The 16,838-nt window shown below is 40.7% G+C and overlaps 1 protein-coding gene across 3 annotated transcripts in view; it reads right to left on the reverse strand.

Moving 5' to 3' along the window:
- LOC129178096 (transcription initiation factor TFIID subunit 4-like) overlaps window positions 1–16,838 on the reverse strand; it is a 115,626-nt gene that overhangs the window by 76,092 nt on the left and 22,696 nt on the right. For all 3 annotated transcript variants that reach the window (XM_054769878.1, XM_054769879.1, XM_054769880.1), the window contains 3 exons: window positions 14,407–14,482; window positions 10,072–10,186; window positions 237–406 (listed from right to left, as the gene is read on the reverse strand). In XM_054769878.1, the coding sequence (XP_054625853.1) occupies window positions 237–406; window positions 10,072–10,186; window positions 14,407–14,482 (361 nt within the window). The remainder of the gene's footprint in view (window positions 1–236; window positions 407–10,071; window positions 10,187–14,406; window positions 14,483–16,838) is intronic.

Below are 16,838 nucleotides of genomic sequence, written 5' to 3' on the forward strand. Positions count from 1 at the left end.
AAAACTGCGTGCGGCGAGAATATGAAAAGTGTCCTCGGTGATGACACTTTAAGCACAGATACAACATGTTCCTCACAGAAGACAACACAGTGATTTCATCATGACCCCCGCATTTGATTTTCCGCTTGTTCTGTAGGAGAAGTTGCACAACATCACCGAGAGAGAACGTTCCAGGCCAACATTCCGGTGGTTCAAAAAAGATTTCAAAGTCGTACGAAAGCACGACGGGATCTCACCTGTTTCCAGGATCCGCCGATGGAGGAGGCCCGGGTGGAGGAACGCTTCGTCCTTACACGAGCGGATCTGCGTTCCGACCAGTTCCGAGTTGGTGGCGAGGATTCTGGCGCTCTCCTCGTTCAGGTTGACGCCGGCCATGGAGGCCACGTCGTTGATGTCGTCGTCATCCCTGCAACGTGAACGGAAGGAAATATGTCAAACCTCGCTACTTTGTGCTTGAAATTTCCCTGCGTCACTCAATCATGGTTTTTCTAAAATATCCATCCATCTTCTTCCACTTTCCGGGGTTGGGATTCGGGGGCAGCAGCCTAAGCAGGGAAGGCCAGACGTCCAGCTCCTCCCGTTAGTTAATAAATCATGCTATCTCTTGGTTGACTAAGGCCTATTATTAGTTCAAATTAAAGCATATTTAAGCACATTTTACGCATTTTCAAACATTAAAATGGCTAAAAGGACTCAAATACAAATATAAGGCATCCAGATTCATTCACATTTTAGGCCATAGGCCATATTCAGCATGATTTCTTCATTAGCTCATTCAATATATTTATTCCTTTTTTGAAAAGGATGGACAATAAGGCAATTTTTTTCTACCAAGTAGAATTCCTTATTTATAAATGGAATATTTTGGTACTTAGAGCATAGTAAACCTGTTTATGACCTTCTAAATATGGTTTTAGACAACATTGTCGCCCTCTAGACATGAAGTGACACCCCTATAGTCACCTTTACACTCCTCTTACCCAATATAGCAGACATAGTAAGAGACGTAAGACACAAATAAGGTTGTCCATAGGCATGAATGTGAGTGTGAATGGTTGTTTGTCTATATGTGCCCTGCGATTGGCTGGCAACCAGTCCAGGGTGTACCCCGCCCGAAGTCAGCTAGGATAGGCTCTGTGACCCTAATGAGGATAATAGGCATAGAAAATGGATGGATGGATGGATAAACCCGAACGCCCGATCCCAACAACGTATTCACACGTTTTTTTTTTGGTTCAAGAGCCAAAAAGGGGCGATGATGCAACTCGCCACTAATGCGTTTCACTTTTGGAGCAATTTTAAGCTATAAAAACAGGCCACAAGGTGGAGGAAAAGCATTTGACAAGAGCTCAGCAGGGATCATGTAGATGGAAAAATCACACAACAGGAAGAAGTGTGAGAGCATGGAGTAGCGTTTGTAGCGTGCTAAGGTTACACGCATTGTAGGGAAATGTTAACGCATGCACACGCACACACATAGTTCAGTTCCAAATGTAAAAATTGTAAATACTTTACGGTGTTATATTTGTAAATAAATTGTTCTTTTGATGTAAAACAACCCCTTTTTTGTGGTGTTTATGTTGTTGTCACAAAAGCAAAAAACATTTGCGTCAAAGTGAAAGTTACGCTTGCAAAACGCTGGTTTTCTCCCTTTTCTAGTTGGGAACTGATATTTTCCTGAAACTTACCTATGTTCAACTGCTGATTACTAAAGAACGAAAAAAGGTAGAAATAAACTTTTTTTTCCGATGAAAAAAAATTAGATTTTTTTATGTTTTTTAAAAATCATGATCAAGTAAAGCCGCAAAATTTGAAACCACGTTGTGGTGAGGGACTGTATTAATTCAGAAAACTTTACGTAAAATGACCATAGACCTACTGGCCCCAAGGTTACGTAAACATGCACAATCGAATGAGCTCTAATACAAAAGCTGTATCACAAATTCTGCCTTTCCAAAGACAATAAGGATCAGTTTTCATAGCTAATGTCAGAAAGGTATTCAGGACTGTCTCATATACAAGTCCTTACGGTACTTTGGAGGTAAGTTAACTGTACATGCAGAGGTACAATACCTTAGTATTCATGCCCAGGCATTAGAAACATGCTCTGTGACTAATACAATGACAGTGCATTGCTACTCTTTATTCATGAATACGACGCTACACGGAATCATTGCTTTTGGTCTACGGCAGGTTATATTTTGGTCATAATGGCACACAATTCCCACGGCAGGTTCTTGGTTGCGTCGCCACTGGGTGAAGCGATGCAGAACAAAAATCTGTGGTGTTTTTGCTGGGTTGAGGATGCTCCTGAGGATTTAGCGCTCGGCCGTGATGAGTGTGCTCGCGTTAAGAAACTCCATTTACACGCTTTGTAATGTATTTCACTGATGTGGTGGCTGTTCCTTACAGGCGTAATGCCGATTGTTAATGCTGATTGTGATGGACCAAGCCAATGAGATTCATCTGGAAGGAGAACAACCGTTCAACTGCCAAAAAATACATTGAAAATGCTCTAACGATAGGCGAGGGCATTTATTTACATCAGAGGTGTGCAAAGTGAAAATTTAACAAGAAAAAAAAAAACCCTGCAGAAATGGAAAAAAAAAAATTACAAGAATAAAGTCTAAATATTAAGAGAAAAAAGTTGTAATTTTGCGGGAATAACATCATTATATTATCAGGAAAAATAATGCTGATATATACAAGAAAGGTTTATATACTGTGTGTATATATATATATATATATATATATTTTTTTTTTTTTTTTATTTTATTTTATTTTTTTTTAATGGTCAAAATATTATGAGACACAACTAAAACAATCAGTTAATTTTTTTTTTATTTTACAGTATTTTTTAATTTTTGGAAAATTATGTGGTGGGAAAAGTTATGTTACGAGAATAAAGTCAAAATATTATAGGAATAAGCCATAATTACGAGAACAACATTTTCAAGCATAAAGTTGAAATAATTGGAAAATTTGGAAAAAAAACAGCAGAAATGGAAAAAAAACAGCTGTCATTTTCTGAGAATGAAGTATTATAAGTATAAAGAGGAAAAAAGTTTGATTTGAACGAGAAAAAAAGTTGCAATTTTACAAGAATAAACTTAATAATATTATGATGTCATTTTAGTAGCATAGAGTTGAAATATTAAAGAAAATAAGTAGTTTTTATTAAGCCATAATATTATGAGAAATAAAAAAAATTAAGTTGCAACTTTTGGAAAATTAAGTTGTAGGATAATTTAGTAAATTATTGGAAAAAAGTCAAAATATTCTGTGAATAAATTCAAAATATTACAAAAAAGAAAATTCTCAGAGATGATTTAAGAAGAAAGTTGAAATATTTAGAAAATTAAAAAAAACACAAAAAAGAGCAATGAGCGAGGTTGATTATAATAACAGGCTTTTCATCGATATCACAAAGCTGAGATGCAGTTTTTTCTTGAAGTATATAACATAGCATATCTATTACAAAATATCAAAGTGGCCCTTGCATCCTTTCGTTTCTCAGTATGTGGCCCTCATTGATTTCCATAATCCCATAATGGGCATAATAAGGGACTGGTTAAGAATTCTGTGGAGTTTGTGGAATTACACGAAATAACCGTGGCAAAATGGACTAAACTGCACTATTTGGTTTCAACCAGCAGAGGCGCTGTTGATCCAGTGTCTGCTAGCTATGGGATGCTGCGCTACATCCATGCTGTGACACAACCCCTCCAGGTCGTATTTTTCTGGTAAATACAACACTGGCTTTGGAACAGGAGGTCAGAACATTCAGAGGGAGTTTAGTCAAATGCTGATGACAAAAAAAAAACAGAGTGCATTCCTCTGCAATGACAGGAAGTGTGGTTCTGGCCTGAATTAAGCGAGTAATGATGCTTTGTGCTTGCAGGACTGGCCTCGAGCGAGCGGGAGATTTCCTGAGTTGACTTTGATGAGAGCCAAACAAACAAACCACAGCACTCCCACCGAGCGCCTTCTCGCCACTCGCTGGCTCACCTCCACGGCCACTTAAGCCGTCAGTGTCCGCGCCGTGAGCCTTTTCTTTTCGTGTATGCCTGTGCGGCCACGAAACCGCCGGCCAACACCACCTCCCCGCCGAGAACCGTCCTGCTCCGATATGAAACTTGACATGGTGGCGGGAGGTTGACAAAGACGATTAGAGCGTCTCTCTGAAGCTCACACACCTTCCACCTTCTCGGCCTCTCCTCGGGCGCTCGTTCTAATTATGCCTTCCCAGGGGAGACTGCGCACAACAACAACAAGCATAGATACGTAGGAGGTAGTTTACCCGCTGCTGCGCCTCGGGCGGTGCACCTACCCTCGCCACGTCCTCATGGATAACTTGACCTGTCCTAAAATGAAACACGCCCGAGGCCACGTTCACTCAAAAAGACAAAACAGGAGCGCCGCTGCATCCTCGCCTTTAACGCTCACAGTCACATATGAAGGGGAAAACATTAAGCAAGACTGTGCAAAACTAATGCAAAACAGTGGAAAGACGTTTCATTTTGTAGGGCTTTCAATAAACACTAAAAACACGCATTTAAACATAACTGCTTTGCGCCGGACAGTAATGTGCGCGCATCGCAATTCAGCGAGCACTTTTCTAATCACATACCTTCGCAAGGGACAATACAGTAGACAGTAAACTTCAATATACTTTAGAGTAGTCAGTGTACAGCTTGTATAACAGTATAGATTTACTATCCACAGAAAATGAGTCAACAGACAGCCATTATTGTCTCCAAGTGAGAAGCAGGATAATTGTGTTTTGCCTGCAGTCACAAATGGTGGTGGTGGTGGCGTCACGCTTTGCACTGGGTGGAGCTGCGGTTCAATGGGGGACTTCCACACGCTAATAAAAGCCTGCACTTGTGTGACATTTAAGACATAATTAGATACATCTGCGGCACTAATCACCTTTGCATCATTACTTTGGTCAAAGTTGAACCCTGAAACATATTCTTATTACAGTCATCCCTCGCTACATCGGGGTTCAAACAACGCTCCCTCGTGGCTGTTCGTGGTTGTTATTAGTCAAAAATATTGAAAGACACGTTATATGTAGTATTGTGGTCACGAGGCATCAGTAATGTTACAATGATGAGAGATGACATCATATTACATTACCTTCGCACCGCATGGAGTCAGACTTGGCATGTTCCACATGATAGTGTGAAAAAAAAAAGTCCTCCTCCCATTCCATGTGGAAGTGGTACGTTTTTGGCTTCTTACTTTGTCAGTCTTCGCCATGCCGTTTGAAACACTTTCTTCAGTTAAGAACACATTAATTGGAGGCTGGCTAATTAGCTTGGTAGCTTGCTCCTATGAGCGCCGTCCGTCGCCGACATCCCTGCAGTGATCTCGTGGCCTGTGCATCATTGTCGCGCAATGTAGCATAAACAAAGATTAATGGGAGTGTAAAGGTGACGATAGGGGGGTTATTTCATGTCTTCAAGGCTCTAATAATGCTAAAAAAAAAAACATATTTAGAAAGTCATAAACAGTAAACAGTAAATAAACTACAGCTCCCATGATGCTTAGAGTGCAGGAAGTAGAGAATTGGAGTAGTGAAGCAGATGCTAATGTCACGTTTCGAAGTCTTATGCAGCGATCGTGTTTTGACCTGACAAATCTTAAGTAGGTTTGAGCAAATGCGGAATTATTCAAGCTTTTGCTTGGACTGCTTGGATCGCGGCAGATGTTGAACTCCGATGAAAAAAAAGCGTGTCCCTTATTTGACGTAATGAGTGACGCTAGGAACACAGAATGTAGGTAGGACTGCAAGGTTTACGGTGTGTCTTACTGTGTAAATGTCCCATGTTACAATGTGGACACCTGCGACTTACTGTATAGACAAGGGTGGCCTATTTTTGTGCAAAAAAAAAAGTACTTTTTCAATTTGGTGAATGCGGCTTGTGTTCAGGTGCACTCAGTAGTCTGGAATTTATGGTGCTTTCAATGACTTTGGATTGTTGCTGTCTGAGAATTTGTGTAACTCCTACATGTTTGTTTTTATATGTAGGTTTTGCAAATTGCTTTGTCTAAGGAAAACATTTTGAAAAATAATAAATTTATTCAACTTAAATGTTTGTATTAAAAATAAAGTACAAATATTTTTGGATTCATTTTTCACTATTTTTATTTTTTTAAATCGAGATACATTTTTTTTGTTGGAAAATGATACATTTTCATACATACAATCCATTTTTTAATTATTCATAAATGATGTTTTCTTCTTTATCGCACATTTTGGAAATACGTGTTTTTTGTTGTTGTTTTCCAGGTTTTTTTGCTGGACAATGTTTTTTTTTTTGAGTGAGTCAAGGATTGAGCTGAGAGATTCCAATTTTGGCTAAAGAACCACACCTGCTCATTTTTACGTTGTTTGATACGGTAGATCAGGGTGTCTAAACTTTTTCCACGGAGTGCCGCATCCTGGAAATGAGAGGATACGGTGGGCCACTTTGATATTTGTATGTCATTTTTAGTTTTGTAAAAAAACTACTTATTAATATCAACAGTTGAACAAATTCATTTTACATTTGGCCTTTTTGCTCTATTTTTCCAATTTTTGCTGAATTTTTTGGTTTAATTTTAGTTCCACAATGTGGCGCGGGCCATAATAAGCAAGCTGCGGGCCACAAATGGCCCCCGGGGCGCACTTTGGACACCCCTGCAGCAGCCAGAGGTCAATAAAAATACACAGCTGTTTGATCTCGGATTGTTGTGTTAACATGGATGAAGCCAATTCAACAACATTCTCCTGTATGGCTTTTTGCCCATTCTCTACATTCAACATGTTCAAATTGGTACACGCGTCCTTTTCAATGTGCCCGATTGCTGTTTCCAAGCATATACATCTATAGATCCTACGCTGATCTTGTATGACGGACTAATGAACTCTCTTTGAGGGTCTGGTTTAATTTCTCGGGGTGTTTTGGGATTGCTGGGGCTCAAATTAAATGAGAACGTGCCCGAGACAGGTCTGACGTTAAAAGGAGAGAATGAGATATGAAATGCAAAGTATTCCCGACTACTAGCTCGGTGCTAATAAAGCCGAGATGTAATTAGCTTTACCGCGGGAGCCTCTCAGTTATTGGATTGGCTTGGCTTGGGGACACGCAGCCGGCAGCCACATGCATGCATAAACGTCGTTTCCATATCAAGCTCGTGTGTTTCAAGCGAGGGCACGCCATAGGTGGTGATGGGGTGGGTATGCACCAGCATTTAGAAGGGATGGGGGTTGAAGGCTGCATGAACACCTTTTACACTTCCTCGGTGGATAAAATGTTCAAGAGATCACATAAGCACCCTGGTGGCTGAAACTGGTGTAGGTAGCGTTCACATGGAGGCTTCATTGTGATGTTGCTAACACTAAAACTACTACTCTTTCACTATTGACAGATCAAAAAAATCAGTTATAGCGTTCGGTGTTGATTTTGCAGGCTACTGATTGGCTAAAACAGTATGTCAAGGCAAGTGGAAATACTAGTTATCCTATTTAAAGGGACATTTTATCGTTTTACACGTAAATAAGCCAGTGTTTTATGGAGTGTGTGTGTGTCTACAAAGAGAAGATTGTAGACAAGATTGGATTTCAGGGGCCAAAGCTGAGCTCAGAGTTCGGCGGCGGGTTGAAGGCCTGTGATTGGCTGTCCTGTGATTCCAACGGAAGAGGAGTGTTTATAGAGAGATGAGTGGGGGGGGGGGGGGGGGCAGCTGCTTTCACTCTGTACTGTGTGTGTGTGTGTACAGCCGGACTGCTGTCTCTAAGTGAGGCACACACGTGACCAAGACGGGTGCATGGTAGAAGCTGCTGGCTGACCTTTCTCTGGCCTATTGGCCTCACTCATCAGTCAAATTTTGGATAGAACGTAACTTTTGTTAGGCTGATGTAAACGTAACACGGATCATGCTCCAACGCCGGGGTTTGCATGTGGGCCCACGGCACCGCGGCTGTGTCAAGACGTGCTTCTGTCCTCGGGCGATGACGAAGAGGACAACAACAAGTGCAAGAGACTGCACACGTGGAGTGCTTCGTCTGGCCCGCGGAGGAGGAGCGAAACTATCTACGATCAGAAACGAGAGCAAGTGGAGAGCGCTGCCATTTTTAAAACTTTTGTCACCTGTAAAAGCGGGTCGTGTCTCATTCAGTGTGTCTCCCGTAATGTTCTGAACTCCTGTTTCCAAGTCGGCCAGTGTGGTACTGAGCAGAATAATGTTCCCGGCCGAGGTGTCAACATAAGGGAGGTCTGCATGGATGTCTTTTTGCTGCCGTTTAGGCATCTAACTAGGAAGGAGTGAACCAACAGCGCCTAAGGTTAAAATATAGTAAAGTTAAAATGTTTGTAAAAAAACAACAAGACAAAGTGTATTGTAAGGAGAAAAGGTTCAAATGAAGAAATAATACACTTTGACACCTAATAACACAAAGCTTCAGATGGAGGCTGTTTTTGTCTTTAACTTTATATAACATGGGTTGGTTTACAAAATGAAAAATATCAAATTTATTCTTCGCTTTTTAAGTATGCAGCCCTCGGTGGAAAAAGTTTGGGCACCCTGAATTAAGTGATGCTCGTTCCTAATGGTAATAAATGTAGACTTTTATACTTGTTAATCATTACCAGTGTATTCTAATGATATACCCCTGTAATATGATATATTTATATTTATGCTGATTTTTGCTGATTGGCTGGGAAAAATCACATGGTTCTACTACCTTAAGAGTGAGTCATCAATTTTAAGCGACCATGTATGGCTTCTTGCCCCATAAAGTTAGCGAAACTGCTGCCTGCATCACATACGGATTAAATTTGGTTGGAGGCAACCGTTCATTGACATTTTTAACTGCAACATCATGCTAGGTCAGCCCATTCACTGAAGGAAAACAAAATGATCAAAGTTACAGCTGGCTAACGGATGGTTGGTTGTATTTTAGGATGTGTAGAGAAGCCTGCCTTTTAGGCTAGGGTGTGCCAGTATCATGGTATCATGTCCATGAGAAATAACGTCATGAAAACCCGGAACCTAAACAGCGAGCGTTTCAGGGCCTCCTTTCACAAAAGTGGAGCAAACGAGTGAGCGAGACGACTGATTTTTCTGACGTTTGGTGCTCATAAAGAGGCACATTACTGCTAGAACATCATGAAAAAGTCACTTTTGCGTGACAGAGGACCTTTAACTTAGACAGGAAGTGAGCTCCTTGGGAGTAGGTAATAAAATCTCATGATGACATTGCAAAGCTTCCTACATGGAAGGCAGTAACATGTTCCCTCTGTGGCTGCCATCAGGCGGGTGTGTGTGTGTGTGTGGGGAGGTCCACGTTGACCACCGCAGGGGGCGACAGGGTTGTCATGTTACAAGCGAGCCTGACAGCTTAATTACTAACGCAGCTAAAGATTTATTGGTTTATCAATTAGGGCTCCGGGCACTGCCTTTGCCCTCGGGACACGGGAGCCATTACCATGTGACCCAGACTCCTCTCAGTCGTGCAGGGGCACATCCTGAATCCACCCGTTGGCACACATGCCCACATTCTGATACATGCATGTGCAGTATCCACACACAACCACTTTCTGGATATACTATATAAATCTCAGGCATACACAAGCATATATGCACAAGCACCCACACACACACACACACACACACACACACAAACACACACACAGACAAACCAAGATGGCGCACAAAGGGCAGCATGTGGGCGATGGACCTTTCATGTTGTGAAGCCCAGCAGAAGCAGAGAGAAGCTGCCGGCAAAATGTTCCACTCCACCAAAAGGTGCTTTTCTCTGCTGCAGCTCCTACAAATGCCAGCCATCTGGATGCAATTACGTTATTCCTAAATTTAAAAGTGAGCTCATTCGGAATCACATCGAGAAGAAGGAGGAGATAAAGCAGCCAGGTGCCACAAACACTCGCATGCTTTGCTCTCAGTGTCGCCTGTAGTCACGCTTTTCTTCATGAGTGCATCTTAGGGAAATGCTGCCCCCATGTGGTGACGGCTGGGAGTAACAAGCTGTGGTGCACAGTCGAAGGGGACGACGAGTTGTACCTGAACGAGCCTCCTCCGGGGTCATTGAGCTTGTTTTTTTGATTGCCGGAGATCTGGACAGCCAAGCCCACAGGAGTCCTCCCGGCTTGGAGGGCGCCTACCTTCCCTATTGTGCCTGTCGAGAGGAGGAAACAAAAGCAGAGCAGAGAGTTAAATAACCCCTATTATGCCAAAGTGACTTTTAAATGATGTTCTAACAATAAGGTGGCCCTAGTGCTCCTTATGAGAGGCTAGGGGCTTCGCTACACATCTTAAAGTGTGGAGCTCTGCCGACTGTCCTTTAGCCAGCGACATACATAGTTGTATGTTCGCTCTGAGAAACTGCAAAAAAACCCAGAACACATCACGATGTGAGGTTGTTTTTCCACGTATGAAGACTGTGATTTTATCCACAAGGAGACTGACGGCAGCGGGGAAAAATGGAGGGCTGCGGCAAAGTGGAGACAGTTGAACGTGATAAAGTAATCCCTTGCCACTTTGTGCATCAAATTTTGCAGCTTCGGTCTATCAAAACGTTTTTCAAAAATATATCATCATTTATAAACCAGCCTGTTTAGTGGTTGAATTCTGCCTATGATGAGTCAAAAAACATGCATATTTAAGCAAATGTTACGCATTTTTGGCCTAAACTAAGCATTTTCAACCATAAAACATCGCAATGTGGCAATGTAAAACGAGCGTGTAGGTGACAATAGGGTTGTTATTTTATGTTTAGAGAGCTCTAATAATGTTCACATCTGTATTTAGAATGTAAGAAATAGGTTTTTAAGCTAGATATTCAATATGTAAATAAGGAATCATACTTCGCAGAAATTCACTTATCACCAATTAACACAGGGTCACTTTTACAGAACTATATTTTTATTTCATGTGAAATAAGGACTCTTTATATCTTTTATACCTATTTTTTATCTTATCTTATTTTTGTATTCTTTACTTGTGTATCTTGCTTGCTGCTGTATCAAGCGAATTTCCCCGCTGTGGGATTAATAAAGTACAATCTAATCTAATCTAATCTAACCGTGGTAAATGAGGGATTAGTGTACTGCAGTTTTTGATCACAAGTGTGTGAATTTTTTTTCGTCCTCAAACATTTATAATGCTCATATGGAATGAACTTGGAAATCCAGCTGACCAGGTACTAGAAATGGTACCTTGTAGTACCCGTTTTTGTCAAAGGAAAGCAGAACCACCAAGAAAACAAAGTAAGCTAAGTCTTCTACTCCTGAACCACTACACACAAAAAGGTGAGAATAGGTGAAAATGCACAAGCACCCCTGCTGTGTTGCTCATGCTGTTATTTTTTCTGACAAAAACACCACATGGTGGCGCTGTTATTAAACCCCAAACTTTTACACCCATAAGTCAGATTGGACACAGGTGATGCGCTGCTCTACAAAACTCCATCTGTAAATTTAGGCTGAAATTTGGTACACACCTTTAGGGGACTGACTGGCACGTGTGTAAAACTTAAGCAAGATCGGTTAAAAAACATGGCCGCCATCAGGCAAAACATCTCAGCATTCACGGGGACCTCCGTCATTGGCCATTTGCCTAATGATTCCACGACTTGATGATGATACCGGTACACGTATCACAAGTATGCTAGCATGTCTTCCAAAGCATTTTGACCACGGCCCATAGGGGGCGCCACAAAGGTCACGCAGCGCCATGTGAAAATGTTCCAGATTGGTGCAGAGTTGCGTCACCGTCAAGAACAAAACACTTCACCGGCTCTCCTCACACTTCCACACCGCATCCTGCTTCATGCTCTGAGACATTTTCTTTTTTTTTTTCCCTCCCCTCCCTCAGCGAGGCACAAGGACTGCCAGAGTGAATTTAAACTTGATCTTAACAGGCATGTTCCTCGCCGAGAGGCACAGAAAAGTATTTTTAGAACGATCCCCGCATTCCAATTTATGGGCATAAAACGACCTACAGATCTTTCACTGCGGGGCAATCTTTGGGGGGGTGGTATATCAAATTTGTATGCACCTCTGATTGCGCACACTCGCACATGCAAAAAATAGGTAAACATGTGCAGACACACACACACACACACACACACACACACACACACAGCAAGCTCTCTTAGGAGAGCGCTTCAGCTGGTCGGCGTTGGGGCGATGTTTGTGGGCTCCTGTGTGTGTGAATCAGAGTGAGTAAGCAGCGGCACCGATGTTTGAGGAGGCTTTATAAGCAGACAAGAAAGACGGGGGGAATAAAAAAAAAAAAACACCTGTTCTCGCTCCGCTTCCTGCCTGCTTACACATCCTGCAGCCCACCGACAGGATGCTTCACTAATGGCTAAATGGCCTGTTTAGCCTCCTCCACCGTGCACGCCTTTTAAGCAAGGGTCAACTTTGAGTCATGATGCATGTGCGACCTGGACTGCTGGCTTTGCAGCAGTTATGCAAATGCTACTTTGTAATGACGTTCTAACAATGGCGTGTGACCCGAGACTCCGTTTAGCAGTACCAAGCGTGAGAAAAAGCCATCGTCGCCCTCACTTCTCTGCGCCACTTTAGACGCTCGCTTTTGAAGTTGCAGCTTTTCACGAGATATTTATTTATTTACTTGCAAACATTGAGTGTGTGCTTACAACAGTGGTTGACATATAGAGTGCATATCTACAACATACCTGAGGAGGTTCTAAAACACAATACACCAGACACAGGGCAGGTAACAAATGGAAGGACAGTTTGCGTGATGTCGAGAGATTTGACAGAATGCGAAGTGGGTTGTATGCTAACAAAAGACTATTCATAAAATATGAGGGAGTTCATTCCACAACAGGAGATATTTCATGTTACACATATTGGTATCGGTTGATATCTGAATCGGAAATTGAGAGTTTGACAATATCGGCATATGGGATATCGGCAAAAAAGGTAATATCGGACATCCCTATTCGCTACATATCTTAAAATAAGCTGGCCAACTATCCACCAGTCAACTACAAACGTAAGGAGCGGTCAGTTTGTTTTTCTTCAGCAACTATGCTAAGCCTAGCATGATGTTGCTGTTAAAATGTGAATGTAATGTTAGCACTGTAGCCCACATAGCTACGCCAGTCTTGCTAATGTTGGTATCACTCTGCTTAAAGTCACGTTTGTCGTATGTAATATATGGCATCTCTGGATAAGTGCAGAGTTACAGTGTACAGTCGTCCCTTGTTTGTCGTGGTTAATTGCTTCTAGAGCCGCCAGCAAAAAGTGAACTTCTGCAAAGTAGGATTCAATATTAATAAATGGAATATTTTCCAAGTTAGAGCATAGAAAACATGTTTATGGCTTTCTAAATATTTTTTTTACCATTATTAGAGCCCTGTAGACATAGAGTAACACCCCATAGTCATCTTTACACTCCTATTATTCTTTGTTTACACTATATTGCGTAACACTAATGTGCAGGCTACAAGATCAGTGCAGGGACAAGCTCCCAAGTTAACTAGTTAGCCTCCAACTTATTTGTTCTAAACTTAAGAAAGTGTTTCAAACCAAGTGGGGGGAAAAAACACAAAGAAAGAAGCCAAAAATGTACCACTTCCACGTGAAATGGAAGGACCACTTCCACAGGAAATGTGAGGAAAACTTTTTTTCACTCTATCATATCGGACTTGCCATGGCAGTGTTAAGGTATGACATGACATATGTGCATGTATGTGTGTGTGTTTCATCTGATGGTCTCTCTGTGCCACACAGGCTGGATGACGTGAGGGTTCACTCTGCATCTGTCTGTGCGTGTTGGTTCTATAGTGGAATGAACGGAGAGAGTGAGCTCTCATCTCATTCAGCCTTTTTGTGGAGGGAGGCGGGGCTACTAGTGAGTGGATACAGAGGGTTTAGCAGTTAGCTTCGTGAGCTGGCATATGCTACCATGAATGAAGGAACAGAAGCGATGGTTTCTAGGGCAAATGCCACAGCCCCAGTATGGAAATATTTCAGTTTTAAACAGAATCAACACGGTAAGCGCATGAACACCGACAACCGACACGGACAGTTTTCACAACTGGGGAAAAAAAATACTGATGGAGGTGCTCGGGCAGCGGCGCCTTCGCCCCGACAGTCAACGCTTACTGATGCATTTGGTCGGCAAATATAAACAAAACAGTGCATATTGGTGCGCGCTCACAGACAGCATCGCTTGCTATATTGCAAAAACATACACACAGGCAACTTCTGTGTCAAGCTAATGTCTCACATTACACCTCTCATGACAATAATTAATGAAAACAATTGTCAAAATTTTGCCAATAATATCAATTATCACCAATAATTTGTAGCAAAATTTGTTATTTTGAAAGGCCTACAGAGGTCCAGCTGGACGTCTCACCTTGAGCTCTCACAGACTGTGTGATCATCACTGGTACACGAACTTGTCCACCTACTGGGCCGGTGGTCTTCATGCCCTGAAGCAAGAAGGAGGGACAACAGTTACTTGGCTTATAATAATAGTCATTACTGGTGGAAAAGGTACACATGGGTGCAAAACATTGTTAAAAAGTACTGTTGTGTAAACACTGTCAAAATATTATTATAATATTATATAATATTATAATTATAATTATACAATAATAATATTATTATTATTATTATTTGGTCAACTACAAATTACCAGGCATCTAACAGGGGTAAGCCATTTATTTTTACTGCATGCATGCGTTAAAATGAATGAATGAGCTACTAGGGGCACGTGGCAACGTTCAAACGCATTCCCCTTTGAATTCTGCTGCAAATATCAGCTTTCCAAATGCCACGTCTGCTCTGCATGTGGTGTGTGCTGTGTGGTAATGATACAGTATCTACGGCATCAGTCATAGTAAAAGTACAGTAACTGGAGCCATCTAGTGGCACACTCATTTTTTGGGGTTTAAAAAAAAGAAAAAAGAAGACGTCCTTGAGAGCGCTATTTGAGGAAATACGGTAATTAAATACTGCTGTCTTTGTAGTTCACCTGGGTTTTCTAACCTCAATTAGCATTTTTAGCATAGATTAGCTTTGTTTAAAGCAGGGGTGTACAAAGTGCGGCCCGGGGGGCATTTTCAGCCCGCGGCTGTTTTTTTGTTTTTTTTTTGTGGCTCGCGGCACATTTTCAAATATAATTTAAGGAGAAAACTAAACAAAAAACCCAACAACAGCAAAAATGAAAAAATCTGTAGTAACTTTACAATAATAAAGTAAAATATTACGAGAAAAAAGTTGTAATCTATGAAGAAAAAGTCACAATTTTGCATGAATAATGTAATATTATGAGGGAAAATAACTTAATTTTTGTAGCATAAAGCCAATTTTCAGCAGACAACCCCTTCAGTAGCGGCCATTTTAGACGATTGTGACTGATTTTTCAGGGCACACACACTATTGTATTGTGTTCCATGGCTACAGTATAGAAACATGGAACCTACCAAAACAAAGATTAGACTCCCGTCTTTCATCAGGACATAAAAAGTGTGTTTCTACCTTTTTCCGTTCTTTAGTAATCAGCAGTAGAACATAGGTACGTTTCAGGAAAATATCAGTTCCCGACTAGAAAAGGGAGAAAACCACCTTTTCGTGAAAGGGTCCATTTCAAGCATAACTTTCACTTTGACACAAATATTTTTGGCTTCTGTGACAGCTCAAATATGTAAACAACTATACCACAACATAAACACAAAAAAGGGTTGTTTTACATCAAAATAACAACTTATTTACAAATATAACACCATGAACCATTTACAATTTTCACATTTGGAACTAAACTGTGTGCGCGCGTGTGTATGCGTTAAAATTTCCCTACAATGCGGAACCTTCAGCACGCTACACTTCTCCACGCTCTCTCACTTCCTCCTTACTGTCGAGTGTGTTTTCACATGCAAAAGATCCATGGCGAGCTCTTGTCAAATGCACTTCTGCCACCTTGTGGCCGTTTTTATGGCTTAAAACTGCTTTAAAAGTGACATCTTTTACTGTGCAGTTGCGTCATCACCTCTTTTTCGCCTCTCGCGCAAAAAGACCTATAAATACGTCCTTGGGATCGGGCGTTCAAGTTTATAAAAAAATATAAATATGTCTTTGGTAATGAATGAGTTCATGAAAAAAACGTAAAGTTTTTAAAGTCGTAATATGACAAACAAACAAAACAATTGATAAAAATCGTAATTTTTTTTAAATTTAGGTTGCGGAAAAAGTTCTAATATTACGAGAATAAGGTCATAGTATTATTGGCAATAAAAATCATAATCACTCAAAGAAAATCTACAATAAGAAAGTTGAAATTGTTAAGAAATGTTATAAAAACATCAACAAAAGCAGAAATGGAAAAAAACAGCTGTAATTTTACAAGAATATGGTCAGAATACAAAGACAAAAATATTGTAACGACAAAAAAAGTCACAATTTTACAACAATAAATGGAGATGTTAAATGTTATGAGAAAAACAAATGTGATTTTAGTAGCATAGAATTGAAATAGTACTATAAATTATTAAAATTATTATTATTATTTTTTTGAAAGCCGTAATATTATGAGGCGAAAACAAAACAAAATGAAGTTGTAATTTTTGGAAAACTGGGTTGGGGAAAAATGTATAATATTATGGGAATAAAGTCATCATATTATGAAAAGAAAATTCACAAAGACTAGTTAAGAAGAAAGTTTAAGTATTTGGAGAAAAAAACAACAGCAAAAATGTGAAAAAGACCATACGAACCACGACCATACAAAGTTCATACTCATAATACGCTTTTGCAGCTGTCACAAAGCTGATGTTGGTTTATAGCCAG

The sequence above is a fragment of the Dunckerocampus dactyliophorus genome, chromosome 3 (assembly GCF_027744805.1).
Source record: "Dunckerocampus dactyliophorus isolate RoL2022-P2 chromosome 3, RoL_Ddac_1.1, whole genome shotgun sequence".
Lineage (NCBI taxonomy): Eukaryota > Metazoa > Chordata > Actinopteri > Syngnathiformes > Syngnathidae > Dunckerocampus > Dunckerocampus dactyliophorus.